General features: G+C 40.3%; 1 protein-coding gene across 2 annotated transcripts in view; it reads left to right on the top strand.

Moving 5' to 3' along the window:
* FBXO9 (F-box protein 9) overlaps nucleotides 1–23,665 on the top strand; it is a 40,616-nt gene that overhangs the window by 7,337 nt on the left and 9,614 nt on the right. For both annotated transcript variants that reach the window (XM_073336258.2, XM_073336259.2), the window contains exons 4-6: nucleotides 807–864; nucleotides 17,257–17,356; nucleotides 20,316–20,446. In XM_073336258.2, coding sequence (XP_073192359.1) covers nucleotides 807–864; nucleotides 17,257–17,356; nucleotides 20,316–20,446 — 289 coding nt within the window. The remainder of the gene's footprint in view (nucleotides 1–806; nucleotides 865–17,256; nucleotides 17,357–20,315; nucleotides 20,447–23,665) is intronic.

Consider the following 23,665-nt stretch of genomic DNA (forward strand, 5'->3'; position numbering starts at 1 on the left):
GGCTCCCACAATACTCTTGACTTCTTGGATCACTTAGTACTCTTTTGCAGTTCCCACTGTTTTTTATTGTTGCAGACTGGATTTGCAATTGATGTGCTTTTGCTCCTGTAGGTCAGCTCCGTGGATTTGAATATTGAATATCAGCCATGCTTTCTGCCTCACTTCCTGAGCATTGCTTTCACAAGTGCTTTGCACTCCAGAATTGCCCTGTACTTTTTTTTGTTTTTAAGAACAAAACTGAGTTAGAGCCAAAGTGTCTCTAGGCAAAAGTGTGATACTTTAAAACAAGTTAATGAAGATCCTCCCCTGCCAATTTTGGTGACATGGACAAATTATCAATCCTTCTTTGCAAAGCAATAAAAGTTTAGAAAGCTTGTCCATTCCTGAGATAAGCTTCCATTCAAATGGTAAGTTAAATATGGCACAGTTACTCCTTTTTAAAACAAAAAGGAATTATTAGTTTAGAAACCTATGAAAATGGGTTTATAATGTGAGTACTATATCAACCATAGCTATAGTGGTGCTAGAAGTTACGTAATTCCTTATTTATAAGGGCGTAATGCCTTGATTTAATTAAAACTGGTGTAAGCAAGATTTAGGATCAGACTTGGTGTTGGCTCAGAAATTCAGTTATTGTTAGTAGAACCTGAATGTCACTTCCATGTTGTTATATGCAATTGTGCTTTTACTATTTTCCTTACCACCTCATAGTATAGAGTTGTCAACTTGGATGTAAATTCTGATAACTGGATTTGCTTGGGTGCTTGTAACAATTTTTTTAATGTTCTGTGTAATTTATTATACAGGCAAGAGAATTGTTCCTGAAGGCTGTGGAACAAGAACAAAATGGGGCTCTTTATGAAGGTAACATGCAATTCTGAGATTACAAATCTAGTGCTTAGAAAACTACTATATGGTTGATCAGGAGCCATTTTTTATTAGTTGCTAGTAAAATAGTGAGAGCTGTGTGCTCCTAATTAATAGCTGGAGAATTATAAGTAGCAATTTGAGAACTGGAGTCCTTGAGTCACTCAAGCACTCCCAAGACTAAATTAACCTAAGAAAGAACAGACAGTAATGCTAAAGAAGCTCATTACTATAGTTAAGATTAAGCAAAATTATGAATGCAAGCAGACTAAAAACAACACTGAGTCTCTCCCTGTCTTTTGGCAAGGAAATGTTTTGCCATCTTTAGCAGTATCCATACAAGTTTCAATAGACAGAAAATTTGTCTAGAGCAATTTTTCCAGGGCCCTGTACAGCTTCTTTAACAGGAAAACTCATAATAATTATTTTCTTTGCTATGCAGTTACACCTTCAGTTTAACCATAAACTAGCTTCTGTATTTTTAAAACTGATGTCACATTTAACATGTTCACAGCTTTCTAGTAGATGCCTTCTTAGTGTTAAATGGTTGACACTTAAACCTGGTAATCTTTAATTTGTCAGGTTTGCCCCCAAAATTGAAAATTCCCATGTAACGAAAGATTAAAGGAATTAGGCAACCTTTAGACAGCCTTCCATCCTGTTCCTGCCTCTATTGGCACAGTTCTGGAAATGGAAGTTCAGAATAGTTGGAGGGAAAGAGCTGTACCTGAGTCCCAATTAAATAAAGTACTCAATCATGTGCCTATCTTTAAACACACGGATATTCCCACTGTAGTCAGTGGAATACGCATATCTAAAGGTAAGCACCTGATTAAGTACCTTGCTCAACTAGGGTGTCAGAACTTGAGTCAGGGTTCCCTACATTATGGGTCACAACTTCTGAGATTATGTAATGGCTTGGGGCAAAGGGACCTCACAGGTGGTGAGACAGTAAAACTTTGCAAAAAAGTTATTTAGTACGCTTAAAGGATAAATCCTTAGGGCTTGTACACACGAACACTTACTTTGGTATAACTTAAGTTGTTCAGGGGAGTGGAAAAGCCACCCCCATGAGCGATGTATGTTACACAGACGTAAGCACTGGCATGGACAGCGCTATGTCAGCAGGAAAAGTTCTCCCACCGAATTATGGCTACCGCTGCTTGGGGAGATGAAGTAGTTATGCTGATGAGTGAGAGCTTTCTCCCATTGGCGTAAAGCATCTGCACTAGCAGCATTGCAGCTACACCAGTACAACTGTGCTGCTGTAGCAATTCTAGTGTAGACTAGTCCTTAGTGATGTCCTTTTAAGGCCACAATATTACTGTAATCTGAGAACTCCAATTTGCAATTTAGTCTAGTGCAGGATGAGTGATTAGGAGACTGCTCAAACCTCTGTTCCCAACAGTATTATAATTATATATTGTGTGTGCCTGAATTTACTCAAAAAAAAAAAAAAAGTACAGGTCCTATTAAACTTCTTGCATTCTGCTGCATCTAAGCTGTGCATGCAGACAGTCTGTCAGCTGTAATTGCTGAGGCCTAAGGACACTAAACCTTACTTTACTGTTGCATCTGTCATTCAGTCTGTAGAGATAAGTTCTGCCTAACAAGCAAATTAAAGATAGTTTCATGAAGGACAGTGACAGTTGTTCTAATCATAGAACTGGAAGGGACCTCAAGAGGTCATCTAGTCCAGTCTCCTGCACTCATGGCAGGACTAAGTATTATCTGACCATTCCTGACAGGTCTTTGTCTTACCTGCTCTTAAATATCTTCTATGATGGAGATGCCACAACCTCTGTAGGCAATTTATTCCAGCGCTTAACCACCCCAACAGTTATGAAGGTTTTCCTAATGTCCAACCTAAACCTCCCTGGCTGCAATTTAAGCCCATTGCTGCTTGTCCTAATGATTGCTAAGAATAAGGTGACCAGATGTCCCAATTTTATAGGGACAGTCCAGATTTTTGGGTCTCATATAGGCTCCAATTACCTCCCACCCCCGTCCCAATTTTTCAAATTTGCTGTCTGGTCACCTTAGCTAAGAGCAGCGCAGGGAAGAAAAAAAAAACAAAAAAAACCCCCAAAACTGCATTATGTTGACCCAGCATCTTTGAAGTCTTCACACTTTGAGACAGAACATCAGGACACAAAGTACACTAATTCATAACTACAGCACACACTGTCCTGAAGTTGTCTCAGAACATGAAGCCTTCAAAATTGTTCCAGCATTTAAAATCAAATAACTCATTGAAAGATAAACGTGAGGCCTTGACAGAAGTCAGCAAGTGTTGATTTAAACTAAGTGTCACACACGTCCCCTTTGGCGTGAGGCGCATATTATTGCGGAAAGTTACATTTCCCTGTGCAACAGCCATGGCTTCATAAGCTATAGGGCTTACAGTGACTACCACATTGAAAAGTGTATGTTGTTAATATAATTGCACTGTATGGGTGATGTGGCTAACTAACCTGAGCAGTTGCTTTCAGAGCTTAGGAAAATTGACTAAAGAACTCAGTTTGAGGATTTAATCACTATCTGGTACTGCACAGCTTTCAGTCTTTGCCGTACTGGTATGTTTGACTGTTCTGTTGGAGACTTCCTTTCTTGAAAAGCTGTACCAAGAAGCAGTCAAAGCTTTCCACATTCAAGGAGAATGGTTTGTTGTAAACTCTACAACTACTGTCATGGTGATGACAGGTGAGAACAGCAGTCTGATCAGAGAGCTCCAACCCATTGCAACTAATGCCAGGATGTCCCCTTCTACACTGAACTGTTGCTACTAATAGCACCTGTAAAGCCATACCTGGACCTTCAGGAAGCGTTGCAAACATAATCAAAAGCTGTCCAGTGAATTGACTCTTTGAATTGTTCTGATGACAGGTTCCTTTTACTGGTAACTCTCATTTAAGTGAGGTGACTCATGAGGTAGAGTTTTGGTTTTCTGTACAATAAAACATGTGCTCCACCTTTCATTATGTTTGGCTACTTAGACTGAGTGTTTTGGGGCAGGGATTATCTTTAATCTCAATTATCAGTAATCTGTTTTTGCGGGTACCAGATATGAAGTTATTGAAGATGACCGCATACGAATCTTCAGTCACCTAAATGAGCTGAACTCTTCTCTGGGAGCAGAATATGACTGTTCTTTCCCTGCATGAGAAGGTAGAAGTATTCATTAACACTTATAAATAGGCCTTCTGGACACAAAGAAGAAACTTGTGAACCTGAAACTTGAAGCCTGGTTTCAGACTTAGAAGGAACTGAGGAGCTGGTCAGGAACAATCAAATTCAGTCAGAATCTGAGTGAACCTCAGGCCCAGCAATGGCACGACTAGCCTGGTACCCAACAGAGGGTAAAGAGGTGGACCATCAACCCCTTTATTCACAAGACTGTTTTATCAGTGCTGAATGTGCCATTGCAGGATAGTCTGACAGACCTGAGACTGGTTCCTGCACCTAACTGAAGAGGAATTTAGCACATTGATAGACTATCTGCTTTAGCTGCAGAAACCTTGAAAGCTTTCCGTCTTGTAGCTCTGAGCGAGGTTTCTCTGTGGTGATCAAAAATAGTGGCTATCACCTGTGGATAGATAACATCGTTTAACCTTGTGGAATCTCACCTCCGAAAGACAAGCTCATGAGTTCTTAAGAGGTGAGTATAAGATGCCTTGTTACTCTTCAGAACTTGAGAGTTAGCAGTTGCAGTTGATTATTGTAACAATTTCTTCTGCATAACAAGATGGGGGGGGGGGGAGAATGGGAATAGTGAAACAATTTAACATGGAGGATGATGCCTAGTGTTGAAAGTTCTGAGAACCCTGCATTAGAGAATTTACACTAGTGTAAGTGACTCAAGATAACTGCAGGGGGCCAGATTGCTCAGAAGCTTGGTAATAAGAATTGGAGCCATTTGTAGTGTCAGTAACAACATCTTTTAGATATCATCTGGTAACACAGTAAGACCATTAAACAGTTGCCAAATATCCAGGTCACATCTGTCACAGTAGAGCTTTAATGATCTGTAAGTAGGAGACTCTTTACAAGTTAGTTTTGCACATTAGCAAATTAAAAAGATGGTTGAGAAGTTTTAAAGTGTACTTCTATTTTGACAATTGAAATTGATTTTTGATTAGGCACTGTAGAATATTTTACCAGATGCTTAGAAAAGAGGCTTCACTACAGCACACTAAAACCTTAACTAGTTGTGGTACTGATTAAAGTACATTGATTACTTAGGTTCTGACAGTTCTAGCTATACAAGGGATCAAGAAGTTTGAACTTGAGTGGATCACTTAGAACAGCATACCATAACCAGTCAATGGAAGACTTGCTGGTAGACTGGAGAGCTGGTGTTGGTTCACTTTGTAGTTTGTTTTTTTACTATATTACTTTTCCCAGTAAGCAGCTGCTTTGTGGTTGCCACAAACATGTTATGATTGATAATGGGAGAAGAGGTCTGTGCTATTATGACTAGGAGAAGTATTCATGAGACACACCAAGTGACCCAGGCCATGTAAAAGGTTTCAGAACTCCTGCTCTAGGAATCTAGGTAAAGCGTGAGCTACACTGGAAGACAAACCTGTGACCATGCTACATTTGCTGTGGATAAAAAGCTGTGTAGGCTATCAATTCAGTACCTCTTAATCCTATTTTCTTAATTTAAAAAAAATTCATGCTTTCCTCTGTAACTAATCAGTGACTTATGTAGGAATGAAGCCTCGCCCTAAGATAGCTTCAACTGACAGAAGATGCAGCAACCTGTCTGCCTAGCAGGCAGTGCTCTGCTGTCTCCACTCACACCCTATTGAATTGAGTCCAGTTAAAGATCTGAGTACTAATTTTCAAGACTCAGTCAATGGATACATGTTGATAATCAAATCAGAGGAGTTACTGTATTACACTAAGAAAGGGAAATTTTGGACAGTGCATTCTTTAGTTTTTGTAAGGCAGGATGATTAAGAAAAGCATTTATGTGCTAACTGGGGAGGAGGTCCTGAAATGGGGCTTGTATGGGGTGTGACATTGCCCTTGAAATGTTAAGAGTCGACTGCAGCTCTCACCAAAATGCGTTTCAGATGTACTGAGGAGTTACTGTTTCATGGTGGTCTAAGGTTGGTACACAAATGAAACCACAAAATAGTTGATTAGAGTCAACTATAAATCTACTAAGTTTTCGTACTTTCCAACTTAGCCTGAGTTGGTATGTCCAAGTTTTCCTCTGCATTCCTTCAGTAAAAATCTACTAGGGCTTGACATTCCTATTTGAATAAGACATATTTAAAACAGTGATTATTAGGTTGTTGCAAGAACATGATTCTAATACTAGACAGTAGCAGGGCTTTACGGCAGGTTCCCAGCAAGCTTCCTCTAGTATAAATAGGTTATAATAGTTGCCTTTATTTTGACCCAACTTCATACTTTCCAGACTGAGTAATAAATTCAAATAACAGAAGAGAATGAGTTTATACTAATAAACATGAACAAGCAAATAATAAACATGAACAAGCAAAGGTTAGAAAAAAAATGGTCATGTAATTAGTATAGCTCCTATCTAATACAGCACTTGATTTACCTGACCTCAAGTTTCATAGGTTATAGTTCTATTCCTGGTTGCTGTAACTTTAGCTCCTATGTTCAGGGAGAGTAATGCTCCAGTAACTTATCCTTCTTGCTATTTAACATAGGAATGATTACCCAGATGCTTCAATCAGGATATGATCCCCAGCTGAGGTGTTCAAATACCATACCATAAAACCTTAACACAGCACAACTATATCTGGGTACTGCATGAACAAAGGAAGAGACGCACAGGTCAGAACCCTATTGATTTTGGTGAAGAGTGGAAAATGAGTATGTTTTCAATTTTCAGCAAAATCAGTAGGGTTCTATTTAGAGGGGGCTGGCCAGGGGAGGGGAGGGGAGGAAATGGGAGGAAGCAAAGGGCCCACTAACCCTATACTTGAGACCATTGCCTCACCCCTGTATCCAAGTGTCATGGGGTACACCACTCACCCCCTGGTCCAGTGCTGCCTCCTAGATGCTCTGCGGATTAACTCTAGAGGTAGGTACGCTCTTCCACAATTTGCATGCTGTCACAGGCATCACTATCTTTCTCTCAGGTCAGCAACTCCTCTCACTCCAGGACCCATAGCATCCTTTTTGTGACTCAGCCCTCTGGTTAGGTCACTCATTATTCCCCCTTCTGGGGTTCAGTCCATCAACAGTCCTAGGCAGTCTTCCCATTCACTGCCCCGGTACCACTATCTCAGTGGCTGGTAAGGGAACACAGGTCCACCCTCTACTCTGGGTTCCAGTCTAGGGACCCTCAGCTGAGCAGTTCTGGGCTTCCTCTCTTTGCCCTCAGTGCTCTTTTCCTGGACTGGTTCCCCTTCTCTCCCTGGGTGTACCAGCTCCAAGAACACTCTTCCCAGGGAGTGACTGCTGCCTTTCCCTACAGCCCCCAAACACTCCTAACTCTTCCCAGAGATTGATTGCCCTTTTTCAGCCCCAGCCTGTACCCTGCTACTTGACTTTATAGGCTCTCCCCATCTTTTCCTGCACAGGTGAGCATCTCTAATGAGCTGCCTCCAGCCTAAAGCGCCCCTGTTTGCAGCCTAATTAACTGATTGGGCCCACCTGATCTAATTCTGCTCTTGCAGGGCTAGTGGAAATCAGGCTTTTCTGATTTTCACCAGAATCAAGAGAGTTCTGACCAGTAGTGCCTAGAACATTCCCTGAAATTCTGGAATTGATTTGATGCAGTTTTAAAATTACCGCTTACATCAGGGGTTCTCAAACTGGGGATCAGGACCCCTCAAGGGGTCATGAGGTTATTACATGGGGGTCGTGAGCTGTCAACCTCCACCCCAAACCCCACTTTGCCTCCAGCATTTATAATGGTGTTAATTAAAAAAGTGTTTTTAATATATAAGGGGGGGGGTCGCATTCAGAGGCTTTCTGTGTGAAAGGGGTCACCAATACAAAAGTATGAGAACCCCTGGCTTACATACATACAAACAGAGAAATGCTTTTGATGTGTGTGTAGGACCTTGCTTTGCTCAGGCAATAAGTTTTAAAGGTACATGGATGAGGTTTTATTAACAATATTTCCCTAGCCCTCTGTGATCTTACAGGTCAAGGCTGATCTGTACCACTATTGTTTATTCCATGTGTCCTGCCCACTTTAGAGAGAGATTCTGGATCATCATAAGCATGTATAAAGGAAAAAGATCTCCAATTGGATGGTGCCTGTGTAACTTCCTACTGAAAGTATGTAAAGGAAATCTTTGCTGGGAACTCCAGGAGCCTCTCCATCAGAGATAATAGAGAAGGCTCCTGCTTCATTGTTAGGGGTTGTGTTGCTAGCTGGCACCAGAGGTCTCAGAGTTATTTCGTGAGTGGTATAAGAGTTTTACATCAAGTAGTGTTTTTTAAAAGGCCATTGCCATACTTTACGCTAAGAAGATCCTTTGGTCAGCTAATCTTGTTGGAAGAGTATTGCATTTTCCCCCTAAAGCAGTCAAAAGTCCAACTATTTTAATAGGGCTAGCTGTTTTTCTTTTGACTCTAGCTCCTTGGCCAACTGCTTAATGGAACCATGTCAAAATGACAAGCTTCATCTCAGCTGTAGTTTAGTGGGTTATATGCCAACCAAATAGGGTAAAGTTAATTCATGCAGAGGTAACAAACCTCAGTTCTGCATAGTAGTGTCACATGGAGTTCTTGTAACAGCCAGGTTTATGTTCGTTCCAGTAAGATGAGATATTACCATACTACTAATGTAGTTTGGGAACTGTGGCATTGAGGGCTCAGCCTGAATCAGGGTGAGAAGCAAGGATGGCAACTAGGCAACCCGCTACTTTAATTATAGAAGTAGTGTTTCTTTGAAGTACTATAGCATTTTAAGAAGTTGAACAACATAACCCTTCTCTAGTTCAGGTATTAATATCAGCAACTACTGTCTAATGGCACTTTAAAGGCAAGAGTTCATGAGGCAGCTGTACAATCTAGTTAAAGTCCTGAACTGGCTGACATCTGAACTGGACTCTGTTATAAAGGCCTCTGCCACTGTGTCCTTTTGGCTTTTCCCAATCAAACTCCCATCTTTCCAAACCTTTCTGTTGCCTCCATTAAAAATAGGCTAATCAGTGTAAGTGATAGGAGACTCAGTCCAATATAACTTCTTAGCTTTCTCTGGCCAGATGCCAATACCCACTGAAGAGAAGACAACCTTCTAGTAAAAGTCCAGGGGAAAAAAAATAAGCCTAATTCAAAAGTCTAAGACAGTGGTTCCCAAACTTGTTCCGCCACTTGTGCAGGGAAAGCCCCTGGTGGGCCGGGCCGGTTTGTTTACTTGCCGCGTAAAGGAATAAGGCATACCAGCTTGTGAGATTCAACTCAGGGTCACTGCTTTGCTTAACACACAGCACATATATAGTGAACACAAGAATAAGTTTATCAGAGAAAAGCAAGTCAAGTGATATAAAGAGAATAGTGGAAACAAATGGTTACATATAAAACAATCAAAACACGCTTTCTAGAGCTCAAACTTAACAAGGCATTTTTCTATCTCCTACAAGATAGTTTACCCCAAGTCCTTTCCCCCCATATTTTCAACCAGTTTGACTGAGATCCCTTCTCATAAGATCAAGCTTGCCAGCAGCTTGTCTTCACAGATTGAAGGAATGAGGATGTACCTCCATACCCCTTATTATACCCCCAAAAGTTCATTGTTCTTTGTTGGAAACAGCTCTCCATTGCTGGTTCACTTCTTCCTGTAAAATTTTCTCTTCGAAGATTTCACAATCCTTCATGAACATTTGGCTCAGATTGTAAATGGATGTCCCTTGTGAACCATACAATATTTAATTTATATTTAAACAGATAAATAAACATTACTTGCCTGAAAGAAAACCTGCTTTTTACCTATCTGGTGAACAATCTCTAGTTATAGACCTTAAAAATGTAATTTTCAGTATTACACACACACACACCCCAACCAACCTCTTCTACAGCATCTGTACATATGGTTTGCAATGCTACTGATCAGTGTGACACAGGCTTTCACTAGAGATCTTATGACATTCTTTTGGTGAACTCATGGATACTTGTACCCTGTGCCCTCTGGCAGTTGGCATCCAGAAGTTCTTAGGTCACAGCTGCATCTACAGTGGGGATTAGGTCAACCTAACTATATTGCACAGGGTGTGAAATTTTTCACAGTCCTAAAAGATGTAGCTAGATTGACCTAAGTTTTAGATGTAGACAGGCCTCAATCACAGAATTTTGCCCAGAATCTTCAGTTCCCACAGTTAGGAGGTTTGAGCACGTGCACACACGCGTGCACGCACACACAAAAGTCTCAGGCTTATGTTACAGGTATTGGACTGCAAAATTATTTTTTGCTACAGGCAGCAGACAGTTCTGGATTTTGAAACTTCTCCAAATTTAAACTTAGGTCCTTACCGTTGTACAAAACATTGAGCCAATCAAGGCGGTCTTCAGAGGCACATGCAACGTTTGTCTTGAACTTTTCTGAACAGACAATGATCTTTTCACAAACGTTGAAGTTATTGGCACTGTTAGTGCACATAATCCAATGATTAGGTTTCAGTTTTCCAGTATTCAGGTGCTGTTATACTGTCAAAGGGCACTTCACATGTCATGTAGAAGTCAAAATCATGTTTGAACTCTTTTGCTAGGCAAGGAAAAATGCACAGAATATTTTTATAGTTGCTAAAATTGCATGACATCTGTGCCTGGACAGATGATTGGCAAAAAGAGATTATTTTCCATAGAGTCCATTGGCTACGTTGTGGATATGGTTGCCTTCAGTTTGCTTTGAAATTCTGATGCAAAAGCCAGCTTTGCAGATGAAAGAAGTTGCCATTTAAATCCCATTGACTTGAGGTCCACTTCTTTTAAGGCATTATCTACATCAGAAGTAACTTGTAAATCACAGTTAAGCAGTGTATCAATGCAGTGTATCATGGTGCATTTGTCTCCATTTCCCAGCGAGCTCTATTGATTCCTCCCCTCCCCCCCGCAAAATAAACAAAGACAAGGTAAATTGCAGCACAGATCTCACTAGTTTCCAGCGTCTTTGACCATCCGGCATAGTTTCATTGTTTTCTTTGAGGTAATTGTATCATCATCTTTATTGAGAAAGTCTGTCATGCAGTCCCAATGCATATGAATTAATTTTGCAGCCTTGAGCCAGAAAAACCAGCATAATGACACAAATGAGGGGCACCCGCAAACCCATTGGGCTCATGCTTGCTGTCATTTTTCAATATCGCTGGAAAACATTCCATGAATATGTTGAGTATGCGGAATGTGTAAGCTTTGATTGCATGATTAATGGGTACATGCAAAAGATGCCTGTGACAGAATGAGAATGTCCTGAACAGAGTTTATGGGATTAAGATAAACTTTACTGAATTAAGTTAAACCTTATTGAATTATGGGTAATATCTTCAGGGTAGATTATATTAAAAATGCAATTGTGTATGGGTGTTTTGGTATAGTATATTCCTTTAGAAGGGAGGGGGATGCTAATGTACTTCCTCCATTATCAGCCCTTTGAAGCCACTCCTTAGAAGAGGTGCACATATACTAGTTCAAACTGGATTGTGCAAGGACCAACAGACAAGGGATTTTTGGATAAATAGCCTAATTTTAAACTGATTTATGGTCTTCATAATCCAGCAAAAACACACAGGATCTCTGGTCTCTGGAGGACACCAGTCCTTAGGGAAGAATTGAAAGGACCAACTGGTCTCAATTACTCTTGTTAACTATCTCTGAAGAGAGAGCAGGCAGGTCTGTTTAGGCAAACTGTCTTTGCTGGGGATAATACAGTGAAGGCAGGGAATTGTTCATCCTGGACATACTCCTGTCAGAAGGGAGTGACATAGGGGTCTCCACCCACTAGAAGTGATGGCCAGGAGAGTTGGAAGCCTGAGAGTGGATGCCTTTGCTGGACTACTGAGGGGGAAAACAGGTGTAGTCACCCAGAACTGAGACAATGAGTAATACATGGAATGTGCAGCGTATACGGATACATTTCTTTCATGTCCTTTACTAAGTGTTGCATGTATATCACAGAGTCACTGTTGATTAACACTGTTTTCCCACATTTGGCTGTACTCTTGCAACATCTTGGATCCAAATTCAAACGATCCTCACTGAAGAAAAACAGAGGCTTTCAGTAGAATAGTATTAATGATTTATTCCTATCAGTGTAGAATAACGATGTTCATTGCTGGCTGTCCAGAAAACTCTGGGGTTTCATCAGTTACTAAAGAGAATTTCTCACCCCTCAAAAGATCCTTCATTGCAAGCTTGGGGCTGAGAGAAAACTTCAGGCAGGTATTTTTTTTTTCCAGCTACGGAAGTTCTGGGCAAGTGCAGGCTTGTGAAGCAGAACTAATAAAAAGCTCAAACCACAGACATCATTCAGTGGAATCACGTTAAAATACAATGCCTGTACCAGATTGTGTGGGAAATCTGCAGTTTCTTCCTTTTTTTATCTTCTTTTGTGAAATCTTGGAGTCATCGTGAATAGTTCTCTGAAGATGTCCACGTAGTGTGCAGCAGCAGTCAAAAAAGCGAACAGGATGTTAGGAATCATTACAAAAGGGATAGAGAATAAGATGGACAAGATCTTATTGCCCCTATATAAATCCATGATACGCCCACATCTTGAATACTGCATACAGATGTGGTCCCTCATCTCAAAAAGGATATACTGGCATTAGAAAAGGTTCAGAGAAGGGCAACTAAAATGATTAGGGGTTTGGAACGGGTCCCATATGAGGAGAGATTAAAGAGGCTAGGACTTTTCAGCTTGGAAAAGAGGAGACTAAGGGGGGATATGATAGAGGTATAGAAAATCCTGAGTAGTGTGGAGAAAGTGAATAAGGAAAAGTTATTTACTTGTTCCCACAATATAAAAACTAGGGGCCACCAAATGAAATTAATGGGTAGCAGGTTTAAAACAAATAAAAGGAAGTTCTTCACACAGCGCAGTCAACCTGTGGAACTCCTTCCCTGAGGAGGTTGTGAAGGCTAGGACTATAACAGAGTTTAAAAGAGAACTGGATAAATCCATGGAGGTTAAGTCCATTAATGGCTATTAGCCAGGATGGGTGAGGAATGGTGTCCCTAGTCTCTGTTTGTCAGAGGGTGGAGATGGGTGACAGGGGATGGATCACTTGATCATTACCTGTTAGGTTCATTCCCTCTGGGGCACCTGGCATTGGCCACTGTTGGTAGAAAGGATACTAGGCTGGATGGACCTTTGGTCTGACCCAGTATGGCCGTTCTTATGTTCTCATTCTTCCAAACAGGCTTCTGTTGAAGCATGGCTTGACTTTCATTCAGTTTCATATGAGACGATGTTCAAATGTTCAACAATATGATCTGCCTTTCCAGAGATTTCTGTTTTACAAACTTTGCAGTGCAAAAATTCCTCTTCTTTTCCAGACTTTCATTTTGAATCTGAGGTCAGGGTATACAGTGCAGTATTCCTCTAGGGTTTTTCTTTTGATTCATTACTGACATAAAATGACAAACCTTCCCTCTGTTAGTGAACTGGTGCAGTTGAGCCCTTATCATAAATGTAATTGCTTTCGTGCACTTCCTGAACTTTGACTCCAATACACTGTGTTAATCAGTCATATCTGCAACTCTAGCACTGTTTGGCAGCTGCTGTAGCACTTTGCCACACAAGCTTCTACTCTTCCCACCTGAATGATCCTGGCCTGGCCACATGGCCAGCCTCACCAGGAAGGTGTCCTGGTCCTCCCAGGATCATGATGGATGAGGATGAACCTCCTGCCATTAGGAAGGCCACCTCACTGCTAAACAGCTCCAGTCTGGGGGCTGCCCCCACATACATTCAGCTGGTGAATGAGGGAATGGGGCCATGACAGTGCGACCTTAGAACCAGTGACACCTGATGTCTGGAGGCACAAGGTACAGGGAAGGCTGCAGGCATGGTAAGGCAGAGCAGAGATCCCCAGCCAGGACTGTGAGGAGGAAGAGGACAAGCTCCTTGGAGAGGCCACTCTGCTGTTAGCTCCTGAATGGGGATGGTCCCCACGCTCCCTGCTAATGAGGGAAAGAGTGGGGTGGTGATACGGAGGTGCAAGGTGCAGGGAAGGCTGCACTCATGCCAGCTGTTACCAATGGATATTTTTTCTATTGATTTCAGTATGTCAGCTGAAAATAACATTTACCAACATATATCTAAATTGAATCCTGTCAAGCCTAGCTATAATAAAGTAAAGGGTCTCCCTCACTCTCATTTTTGATGAAAGAGGGTTGACTTGGCTTAGGCATCTACGTCCAGAAGAGGGGTCATAGCTGTGAATCCGCAGCAGAGATAGGCACCTCCCTCTGGCCCAGAGTTAGGCGTCTAACTACTGGCTATCTTACGAGTTGTCAGCTCAGCTTGCTGCCTTTTGTGAATCCCTTATGTACCTAACTCTCGCCATGTATTGTATAGGGAGCCTGGGTATCTGTGTAACACACACACCTCCTGGGTGTGGTGCTCTGGCCCAACTAGTAGAACCGAGGCCATTTAGAGAGAAATTAATGAGTCTGCTACAGTCTTAACTTAAGGGCCATGTGGCTTTTAACTCATGCATTTAGCTCCAGAGGTTCCAGGTTCGAGCCTGCCCCCCAACAACCAAAGTCTGTTAGTGTTACACCTAGGGTAAAGATCACACTGGGCAGCAGGGCACCTAAAAGTTAGATTTGCAATGCTCAGCATTGCCACACAGTCCCTCTATGGATATAGTGCACAGGGTAATCAAGACTAGGTCTGCTCTAAAGCATGTTCTTGCAATCTCTCCATCGACTTCAGAGAAGTTCTGATCTTTGGGATATCCTCCTGGGTTGTTTTAGTAGCAATGTTTTCCTTCCCTTCTCCTGCATGCCAGGCTTTCCTTCTCTGGCTTTCACCTTCTCAAGCCCCAGAGAGAAGTGGAGCTATATAAATCCTGGTCCTTTACTCAAGAAATGTTAAAATAGAAACAAGTGGAATATACATGTGCTAAACTTAACTGGTCAGTCACTTTTGGCTTGGTGCATTCCATCTCTCACACTGTAAGCAGTCACTAACACAAGAAGAGAGCTTTGTCTTCAACGTCTGTTAACATTTTTCCTTCTGCCTCTCCATTCCCTTATTTCTCCCTTCATCCCTCCCAGACCTAGTCTCCCTGCTCTCTCTTTCCATCTGTCCATTTTTACCCAGGGCATGGAAATTTTCTCAGACACCCAGTAGGTAAAAGACTAAACCTCTAGGTAAAGAGAAATACAAAATATAGAGGCCTTGGGCCCAGCTCCACATAGGTACTTAGGCACCTAAACCTCAGATTTAGGAGCCACTGTGATCCACTGAATCCTTGCAGGCACCTAAATGTTAACTTTAAAAGTTCCCTAGACACCTAAGTTTCTGACTCTGGGCATGCACACTGCTGCCTCAGACTAGGTGTCTAGACACTTACCTCACTTACCTGAACCCCACTTACCTCACTACCTGAGCCCCAATGTGACAAAGTGGGGGAAGATAGGCAGAGTAGCACCTGTTTTAGCCATGAGGCCTGATCTGCTAGGTATGCTCAGAGGCCACCTATGCAATTGAGTCCCATTCAAAATCAGGGGAGTGGGATGTGAAAGAGAGAGAATAACTTTATAGCCTGGTGCTAGAGCACCCACCAGGGAGGTGGGAAACCCATGTTCCAGTCCCCCTGCTCCAGTGACGTTTATTTATTTAAAATGGAACAACTTCAATGGCGGCGATTGAAGGATCTCAACATCAGAATATCCCATATCTCATTGCTTTGAGTGCTCTTCTGAGAGGTAGGAGACTCCTTTTCAAATCCTCTCTCCCCCTCAAGTAGAGTGGGGAATTGAACTGGTCTCCAACATTCCAGAGGAGTGCTGTAACCACTGGGCTAAAAGTTATAAGGTGTGCAGCAGCACCTCCTCCTTCAGCCATTTTGTGTGGAGTAAGGCAGACACCTAACTTGTTCTCACAAGAAATAAGCCATCTGATTCCAAGAGAAGGGTTCCCAGGTGTGGATCACAAGCAGAGATAGGCACCTCCCTGCTGCCTGAGCTTAGGTACCTATCTCTGTGAGAGGAGCAGGGTGGGGCTTAGGACCCACCTCTCTCATTGGCTAATTTAGGGGTCTCCCTGCTACCATGCTGGCTTGCAACACCTAAGTCCCTTTAGAGTTGGTCCTTACTCCCTAAGGGCAATACCCACTTGAAAAATAAACCTGCTTTCTCTCTCTCTCCCCATGCCCCGATAATAGAAGAGATGCAGATTCTAATATTCCTACTAGGGTGCTTTTCCCAACTCATATTCAGGGAAACTCAATTTGGTTATGAGCCTTTGGTTAGAAAATATCTGAAATTAGAAGTATCCTCTCTGGATGCTAGAAACAGATGGAGAATTCTCTGTTCCCCATCTCATTGCAGAGCCTTATGGCTGCTTGCAAAGATTTTGGGATGGTCTCTGCTCCTCTCTATTTCTTTCAGCTTTTTTCTGCCTCTGCACATTTAAAAGAGAGATCCCTCCCAGTGACTAGCTCCAGTGCCTGCCTTCACTGCTGTTGCTTTGCCACTGAGCCACAAAGTGAAATTGACCTGATCCTTGTCTATGTCACTGATACCTACAGGGTTCTGAATAGGAGCAGTTTTCACTCTGCTGTAGCTTGATAAAGTTATGAGCATCTGAAAGCATCTGATACTGGAGTCCTCTATCTGCACACTTCGAGTGCACTGCTATCATCCTTTCACACAGTTCATATTTGGCAAAGTTCTTCGCAACCATAAAGACAGAAACTTTATGGACCTTGGAACAGAGTTGTTAGGTGCCCAACACCTTTGGGAAAAAAATCAGGCCTTTATCAAATTTAAGTGTATAAAACACCCTTACCTATCAAGCCTTAAGTGGCATGCCCATAGAAGATATTGAATTAAAATTAATTATGTAGAAGCTGATGGTATGTGTCTGGGAAAGCTTTCTCCACAAAAGGGGCAAGTGGATTTTCAAGCCCTGATAAGTGTGTCAAATAGGTCCTATCTTCCCTGCTAATATTACCATTTTTATTCTAATTGTTTTAGGTTAAACTTGATAGTAAAGAAACAACTGGGAGGGATGGGATTAGTGTCCAATCTGGCACCCTGATGAGCAACTTTGCCATTTAGAAAAAAACAATTTTTTTAAAAGTGTAATGACACAGAGCCTTCCTGGCCTTAGTTACAGTACAGTTACAGCTAAAGTCATTTCTCGGGAGAAGCTCAATTTTGATCACTAGAGTAGGCATTAAATGTGTTCCAAGTTGTAAATATTACCTCTGTTTTCAGCCATCAAGTTTTATCGTCTAGCCATGCAACTTGTACCTGATATAGAGTTTAAGATCACCTATACGTGGTCTCCGGAAGGTGATGGTGTTGGAAAGAGCTAGTAAGTATGCCAAGTTTACCACTGAGCAGCACAGGAATGCACAAATTTACACATTTTGTTTTTAATCCAAATACATTCATTAAGGTGCCACCTATCTGTTTGTAATATAGTCACCTTATGTTTGAGAAGCATCTTTTTGTTTAACTTCAATTTAATTAGTAGCATGCATTATGGAAAGTTATATAGAGCCTGGGAAGACATTTTGTACCAAACAATACAATGAGATGCAGTTCTTAATTTGTTTGGAGCCAGTTCAAATTTAAATTGAGGGATTAAAATAATTTAGCAGAAAATAGTTAGTGGGTGATTTAAAAATACAGAAGCCACCATATTACTTTTTACCCTGAGATTCAGATCCATAAGCTATACAGGCAGGATCATTTTTAGGCTAGTAAGAGCTGACATATTGATTCTTGAAAGTTACACTGTAGTATCAAGAGATTCTGCACTTGTAGGCTTGTACATATATAGCAGTTAGACTTATTTTCCTCTTAGGGTAATAGCCAAGTATAGGACTATCTGGGTATTTAAGTGAACCCCCATTAACATCACATCAGTGAGGTAAGAAAAATACTAGATTATAGAGTAGAGTTTTATAAAGTTCTTTTATATTCCTAGTATTTTCCCTCCCCTTTGAGAGACTCCCCTTTAGTCAGTTCAGTGTATTGATAAGTACATGAACTTCCATGTGGTCTTTCAAATGATTGTTTTTTTTTCTTATTGCCCCTTCCCGACTCCAAGTGATACCACAGCTGGAGCCAACTTTCTTATCCTGCCCCCTTATTTGTTTTTTAAAGTAACATCTGCAGAGTGTATGCCTTTCTAGAAATATTTGTTAGCAATATTAGTGCTTCTGCTCTCTAAACTAAAAAGTTCTCTATGCCACATCAGCAAAAAAGTATAACAAGCTACTCTAACAATGTTCTGTAGTAGTTGTCATCTCTTCCAGTAATACAAGTAAGTAATGAACGCTGTTTGATCAATTAGCACTCCCTTTCTCCATACCATCTTAGGCCTAGAAGGCCAAAACAGAGTTCTATCTTCTCTTTACAGTATTTTAAAGATCCTTTTCTAGCTCTTTCAGCTGGAGTTGGAGTTTTTTTTAATTCCATCACTTCTCTTATTAAACCCAATTAAACTAAACATGCAAAAGAGAAATATAAGTAAGCTTCTGGAAGTTCTACACAAACTGTGTGTTCTCACAGAGAGCTTGTTAGTCTTAAGGGCAATCAAAAATAATATATGCAGCGCTTCATGAGTAAGGTTAGGTAGAGTCATGTGGTTTGAGTGGGTATTTACACACCTGTGTAGAATGGTTGCACCTGTTGTAGAGAACTCAGATTTAATCTTTATGTTGTAGTAATGTCATTTTATAACATATTAAATTATGTTCATTAGCCCTTCAGCATAGGGAGTAATCCATGACGGTACTTAGGCTCCTAAGTCTTGTTTTTAGGCACCACTACAATCCACAGAACTCCCATAGTACCGTAGAGGCACCTGAACTCACTCCGTGCCTAAGTTTTTGTCTCTGAGCATGCACTCTGATTTACAAACTGAGGAAATAGTTGTTCAGCCACCTGAGTGGCATGTGGGGCCTGATCTAGTGAGCATGCTCAGAGGGTGCCTACTGGATTGGACCCCTCAGGTTGCGGGGGGCATGTAGGAGGACCTCCATTGTAACTTTTAGCCCAGTGATTAGGCACTCATCCAGGATGTGGGAGATTCCTGGTTCAAGTACCCCCTCCTCCTGAGGGTGAGAAGGGATTGGAGCAGCAATCTGCTACCTCTCAGGTGAGTTGCCTAATCACTGGGCTATGGGGTATTTTGATGCCCCTCCCTCACCCCCCTCAATCATTGAAGTTATTCCACATTAATTGAATAATATTAATTGGGCCAGAGAGAGTTAGAATGACATTCTAGTCTGTTAGAGAGACAAAGTGGGTGAGATAATATCTTTTATTAGACAAATTTTCATTGGTGAAAAAGACAAGCTTTCAAGCTTAAGGTACTTGCTTCTCCCTATTGCTTCTATAGAAGCCCAGGTGCCTCACTCAGGCTTTGTGGATCAGTGTTGGTCCTGTGATTTTCTAGGCACCTAAAAGTTAGGTGTCATAAGTTAGATGCTCAGTGTCATAGTGCCAAAGTCCCTTTCTGGATCTTGGCCATAGTGTCTTTGTTGCCATCTTTTTCACTACTTCATAAAACTAATTTCCCAAATAATGCCAAATAACAGGATTTGTCCAAACCACTTCTTCTAAAAGATCAATATGTTGATGAGGAAAGCCACAAAGGGACACGATCAGTTTTAAAAAGTGACTCTTCCCCCCACCCCACCCCCAAAAAAAGAAAATACTTACAATAATTACTATAATGAGCTCTATAAAAATATAATTTACTTTTCACTGGTAATGCTGCTCTTTTATTTCTTATGTGCTGTTCATCTTAGATGACAAAAATAAATTAATTGCTTTAAATATTTTGCTGTTTATAGACTAGTACAGTTCTTCAGTGATTGTGTTGCAAGTACGGCAGGTGAATGTAAAAATCCAAACAGCGAAACTGCTTGGTTTGGGATTAAAAGAAAAATAACTACAGAAATATTTTGATTAATATACTCTCTTAAAAAGACATCCTTGTTTTAACAAAACCTAAATAAATCTGATTAGGCCTCTAATTTTTTTTCTTGGCAAATTAGATTATCATCATGTGATAAGAAATCTTAATGACTATAGAATCATAGAATCATAGAATATCAGGGTTGGAAGGGACCTCAGGAGGTCATCTAGTTATAATAATGAACAGTCATCTAATAGCATACTTTGATCTTAAGAAACACAGTAATTACAAAGTACAAATCAGAAACCATATTAAATGTGAAGAAAAGGTTAGTGTGAATACTAGATGTTGGCATGTTTTGTTCCAGTCTCAGGTTTTGTTTTATTTTTCTTTACTTTAGCATTGAGGATGGTGATGATGATGGCAAGATGGCTGATCTTTTGTCCTACTTTCAGCAGCAGCTCGCTCTTCAGGAATCCTCAGTCAAACTTTGTCAGCCTGATCTTGATGTCAGTCAGACTCATATCTCAGGTGTGAGATTAATTATGTCATAACTTTGTAAGGAAGGAATTCTTAGAGGTAAATTTTTGAGCTCATCTTTAATAAAATGTCTTTTCTTATTATTCTAAGATATAAATTTAAAGAACTTTCTTGTGAATGACTCAAGGTATCTATTTGTTCATTATTATAACCAGATGTATAACAGTCTCATCTACTGTTTTAACAGCTCTTTCTTCATACATATTCTGGTCTGTTCTGTAGGCTACTCCATGCAGGCAGACTCATGCAGGCTTGCAGGATCAGATCTTCACTTTGAAATTCACTTAGCTTGTTCCCTGGGAAGAATGTTCACATGCTACTTGTCTTCCTTACCTCTAACAGTTATGTTCCGTATGTTGGGATTGGGAGAGGGAATAGGCTGACATGTTGATTTATTTTTGAATATAATATGGAAGGACTGTCTTAAGCTGCAATCCTGAAAAGACATAAGCAGGTGTTCAGTCCTACATACTGTGAGTAGTCCTATTGACTTCATTGGGATCCAGTGCATAAAAGTAAGTACATGTATTAGTCTTTGCAGGAGTGGGTCCTAAATATTGCTTTTTTAACATTTATTATTGTGCCTCTGGCATATTTTTTTAAAAGCTGCCATATACCTTTCCTTAACAGTGAATTTGTGTTTAAAATGAACAGTTTCACTTTTTCTGGTAAACATGAGTCGGCTACAATTATGTGAATGAAAGTGATTTGTTTTATGGGAAGTAGATATTTTTATTCGCTGATGGAGAGTATCAGTGAAAGCAAACATTTTCACAATTGTTATTATAAATGAATCCATTCACACACAGATTAAAAAACTTTGGCCATGCTATTTTAAAATGGCCAGTGGTTTTTGGGTGCCTCCATTTTGGGGCACCCAGCTTGACACCTCAGGAGGGGTCTGATTTTCAGTGGGTAGGTGCTCAATACTTTCATAAAATCAGATCCCTATGAAGCATCTCATTCTGGCTCCCCAAAATCACTCGTCAGCTTTCGAAAATCTTAGCCTCACTTCTTTTCTCCTAAGGAAGCAAAATAGAGTAAATTTATGGAACTTCAGCAGAACTTTGGCACTATTTCTGTTGTCTTCTGTGGTTAACTCAGACCGTTTAGAAAGACCATTTTTCTTGATTTTTTTTTTTTTTTTTTTTTTTTTTTGTCAAATGAATTTGGAAGTTTGCACTTTGTATACCATATTATCATGAGATCCCTGCCTGAGTGGGGGAAAGACTCAAGCCCTCCTCTCCTGTTGGTATTTCTACCTCAGTCTCCATGCTATTCCTGCATTTTACTATTCTGCTGTGCTGCGCTGCTCTGCTCGTAGTAGAGTTGAAAGTAACTAAAATCTTTAGTTCAGGATCTCTGTTTGCAAGATGCTGTAAACGCATAAGACGCTGCCCTGAACTAACACTACTTCCTTACTTTTACAACACTGAAATGCCAGCGAAGAGTGCGTTAGCTGTATTTCTATTATTTTTTCCATAACTGGTGTCTGGCATGCAGAAAGAAATTAGAATGTGAGTGAGACCCAGAGAATGAGAGAATACTAGATTAATCAAGGATGGCAGTAGCATACAGATATATTTGTGTTTGTTTTTGTTTTTTGGAGTGATGATTAGTTCTTGGTGCAAGACAGCAGGGGAAGATCAGACTTCTACTATTTAACGTAAATGCTAGATTTTTATTTCCCATCAAGAGTATAGGTGACTTTTTTTTTTTTTTTAGCAAATAAGATATTTATGATCTGGACAGCATTCCTCACCAGAAGTCTAAAAAAGCTTTAGTTTAATATTGTACATTTTCTCAACAGTAGACCCATCATTTGAAATAATAGCTTTCTACAGTAGGTGAAGATGTTCATTGTGATAGGGGCAAGCAGCAAGAATTCTATAACAAAATGCAAAACCAGCATTAATGCAATGTTATGGCTGTAAAATTCTGAATAGAGAGAAGTCTGGAAAGTCAAAAGTTAAGGTACCATGCTCACTTGACCATGTTGCATAGTCTACATAAAGCATATATTTAACATAATCAGCAACATGTTAAAGAAAACAGGAATAAAAAAATTACTACGTATTTACAACAAGGCTGCATTAACATAGCTGTTGGAAGATATGTACATTTCCAATCTTTTTTAATTGACTTGTGCGATCTTAAGTTTTTGCATTAGATTTCCTAGATCTTGCTAAACTAGAAAAGAATAGAAGTATCCAGTTTCACATGCTTTGGCTGACTGATGACTATCAAATGATAACCATTGGTGTTGTTCAAGTTCATAGGCACCAGTTTGTCAAAGGCTCAAGATTTTTAAGCTTCTTTAAGATCTTAACTGTGTAAGCAGCATATTACATTCTAAGGAGTTATAGCTAATGCACCTTATAAGCACTTAAGTTGCCAAAGATGGACTGGAGCCTGTTTATGTACTGTATTGCTATGCATGTATATCTATAGCATGCATGTGTGTACAGCTATCAATGGTATAGGAGCAGTATAGTTGTTAGCATATCTGTTTTTTTTAATTGCATATGCTTCAAATGGTATTTTGAAAGTATCTGCTACTAAATTAAAGAAAAGTTTTCAAAATGGAGCAAAGGCATGACTCCTCAGTTAGGAATAATTCCATGTTGTATTTTAACTTCCAAAGTTCAGATGTTTGTATCAGATGAACCAATAATCTGGTGTCATAAAAATGTGGTTTTTTTCTCCCTATCCATCTCACTACTCAAATAGCTAAATGCTGTTTGCCCAGATTTTCCAGAATTTTTTTTTCCAGGGCTGAGACCAAATATCAAAAAACTTCAATTCAAAAGAGAATTTTTTTCCAAAAAAGCAATTAACATATAAAAACAGTTATAATTCAGTGGAAACAGTTTTGTAGCCTTAACTAGAGCATCTGTCACTGGTGAATGGTACACTTCTCTACCTATTTGTATTTAAGTATCTCAGAGCAGTTTAGACTGAATAAATCTCACATTTGCCTTTTGTGAAATAGGTGTAAAGGTTATTTAAGAATCATTCAACCCCGGCAGTAGAAAGCAGCAACTGCTTAATAGTGTACAGAAACACTCTAAACAGTAACAGTTAAATAGTAAAGAAGATTATATCCAGCTAAAAAGGCAGACAAAATTTAGGGAGGTGGAATGCAAGTAGATGGAATTCTGGCTAAAACCCCAGGATTTTCTTACTCTACCTTTACTCTTACGAGAATTT

This window comes from Lepidochelys kempii, chromosome 3, assembly GCF_965140285.1.
Source record: "Lepidochelys kempii isolate rLepKem1 chromosome 3, rLepKem1.hap1, whole genome shotgun sequence".
NCBI lineage: Eukaryota > Metazoa > Chordata > Testudines > Cheloniidae > Lepidochelys > Lepidochelys kempii.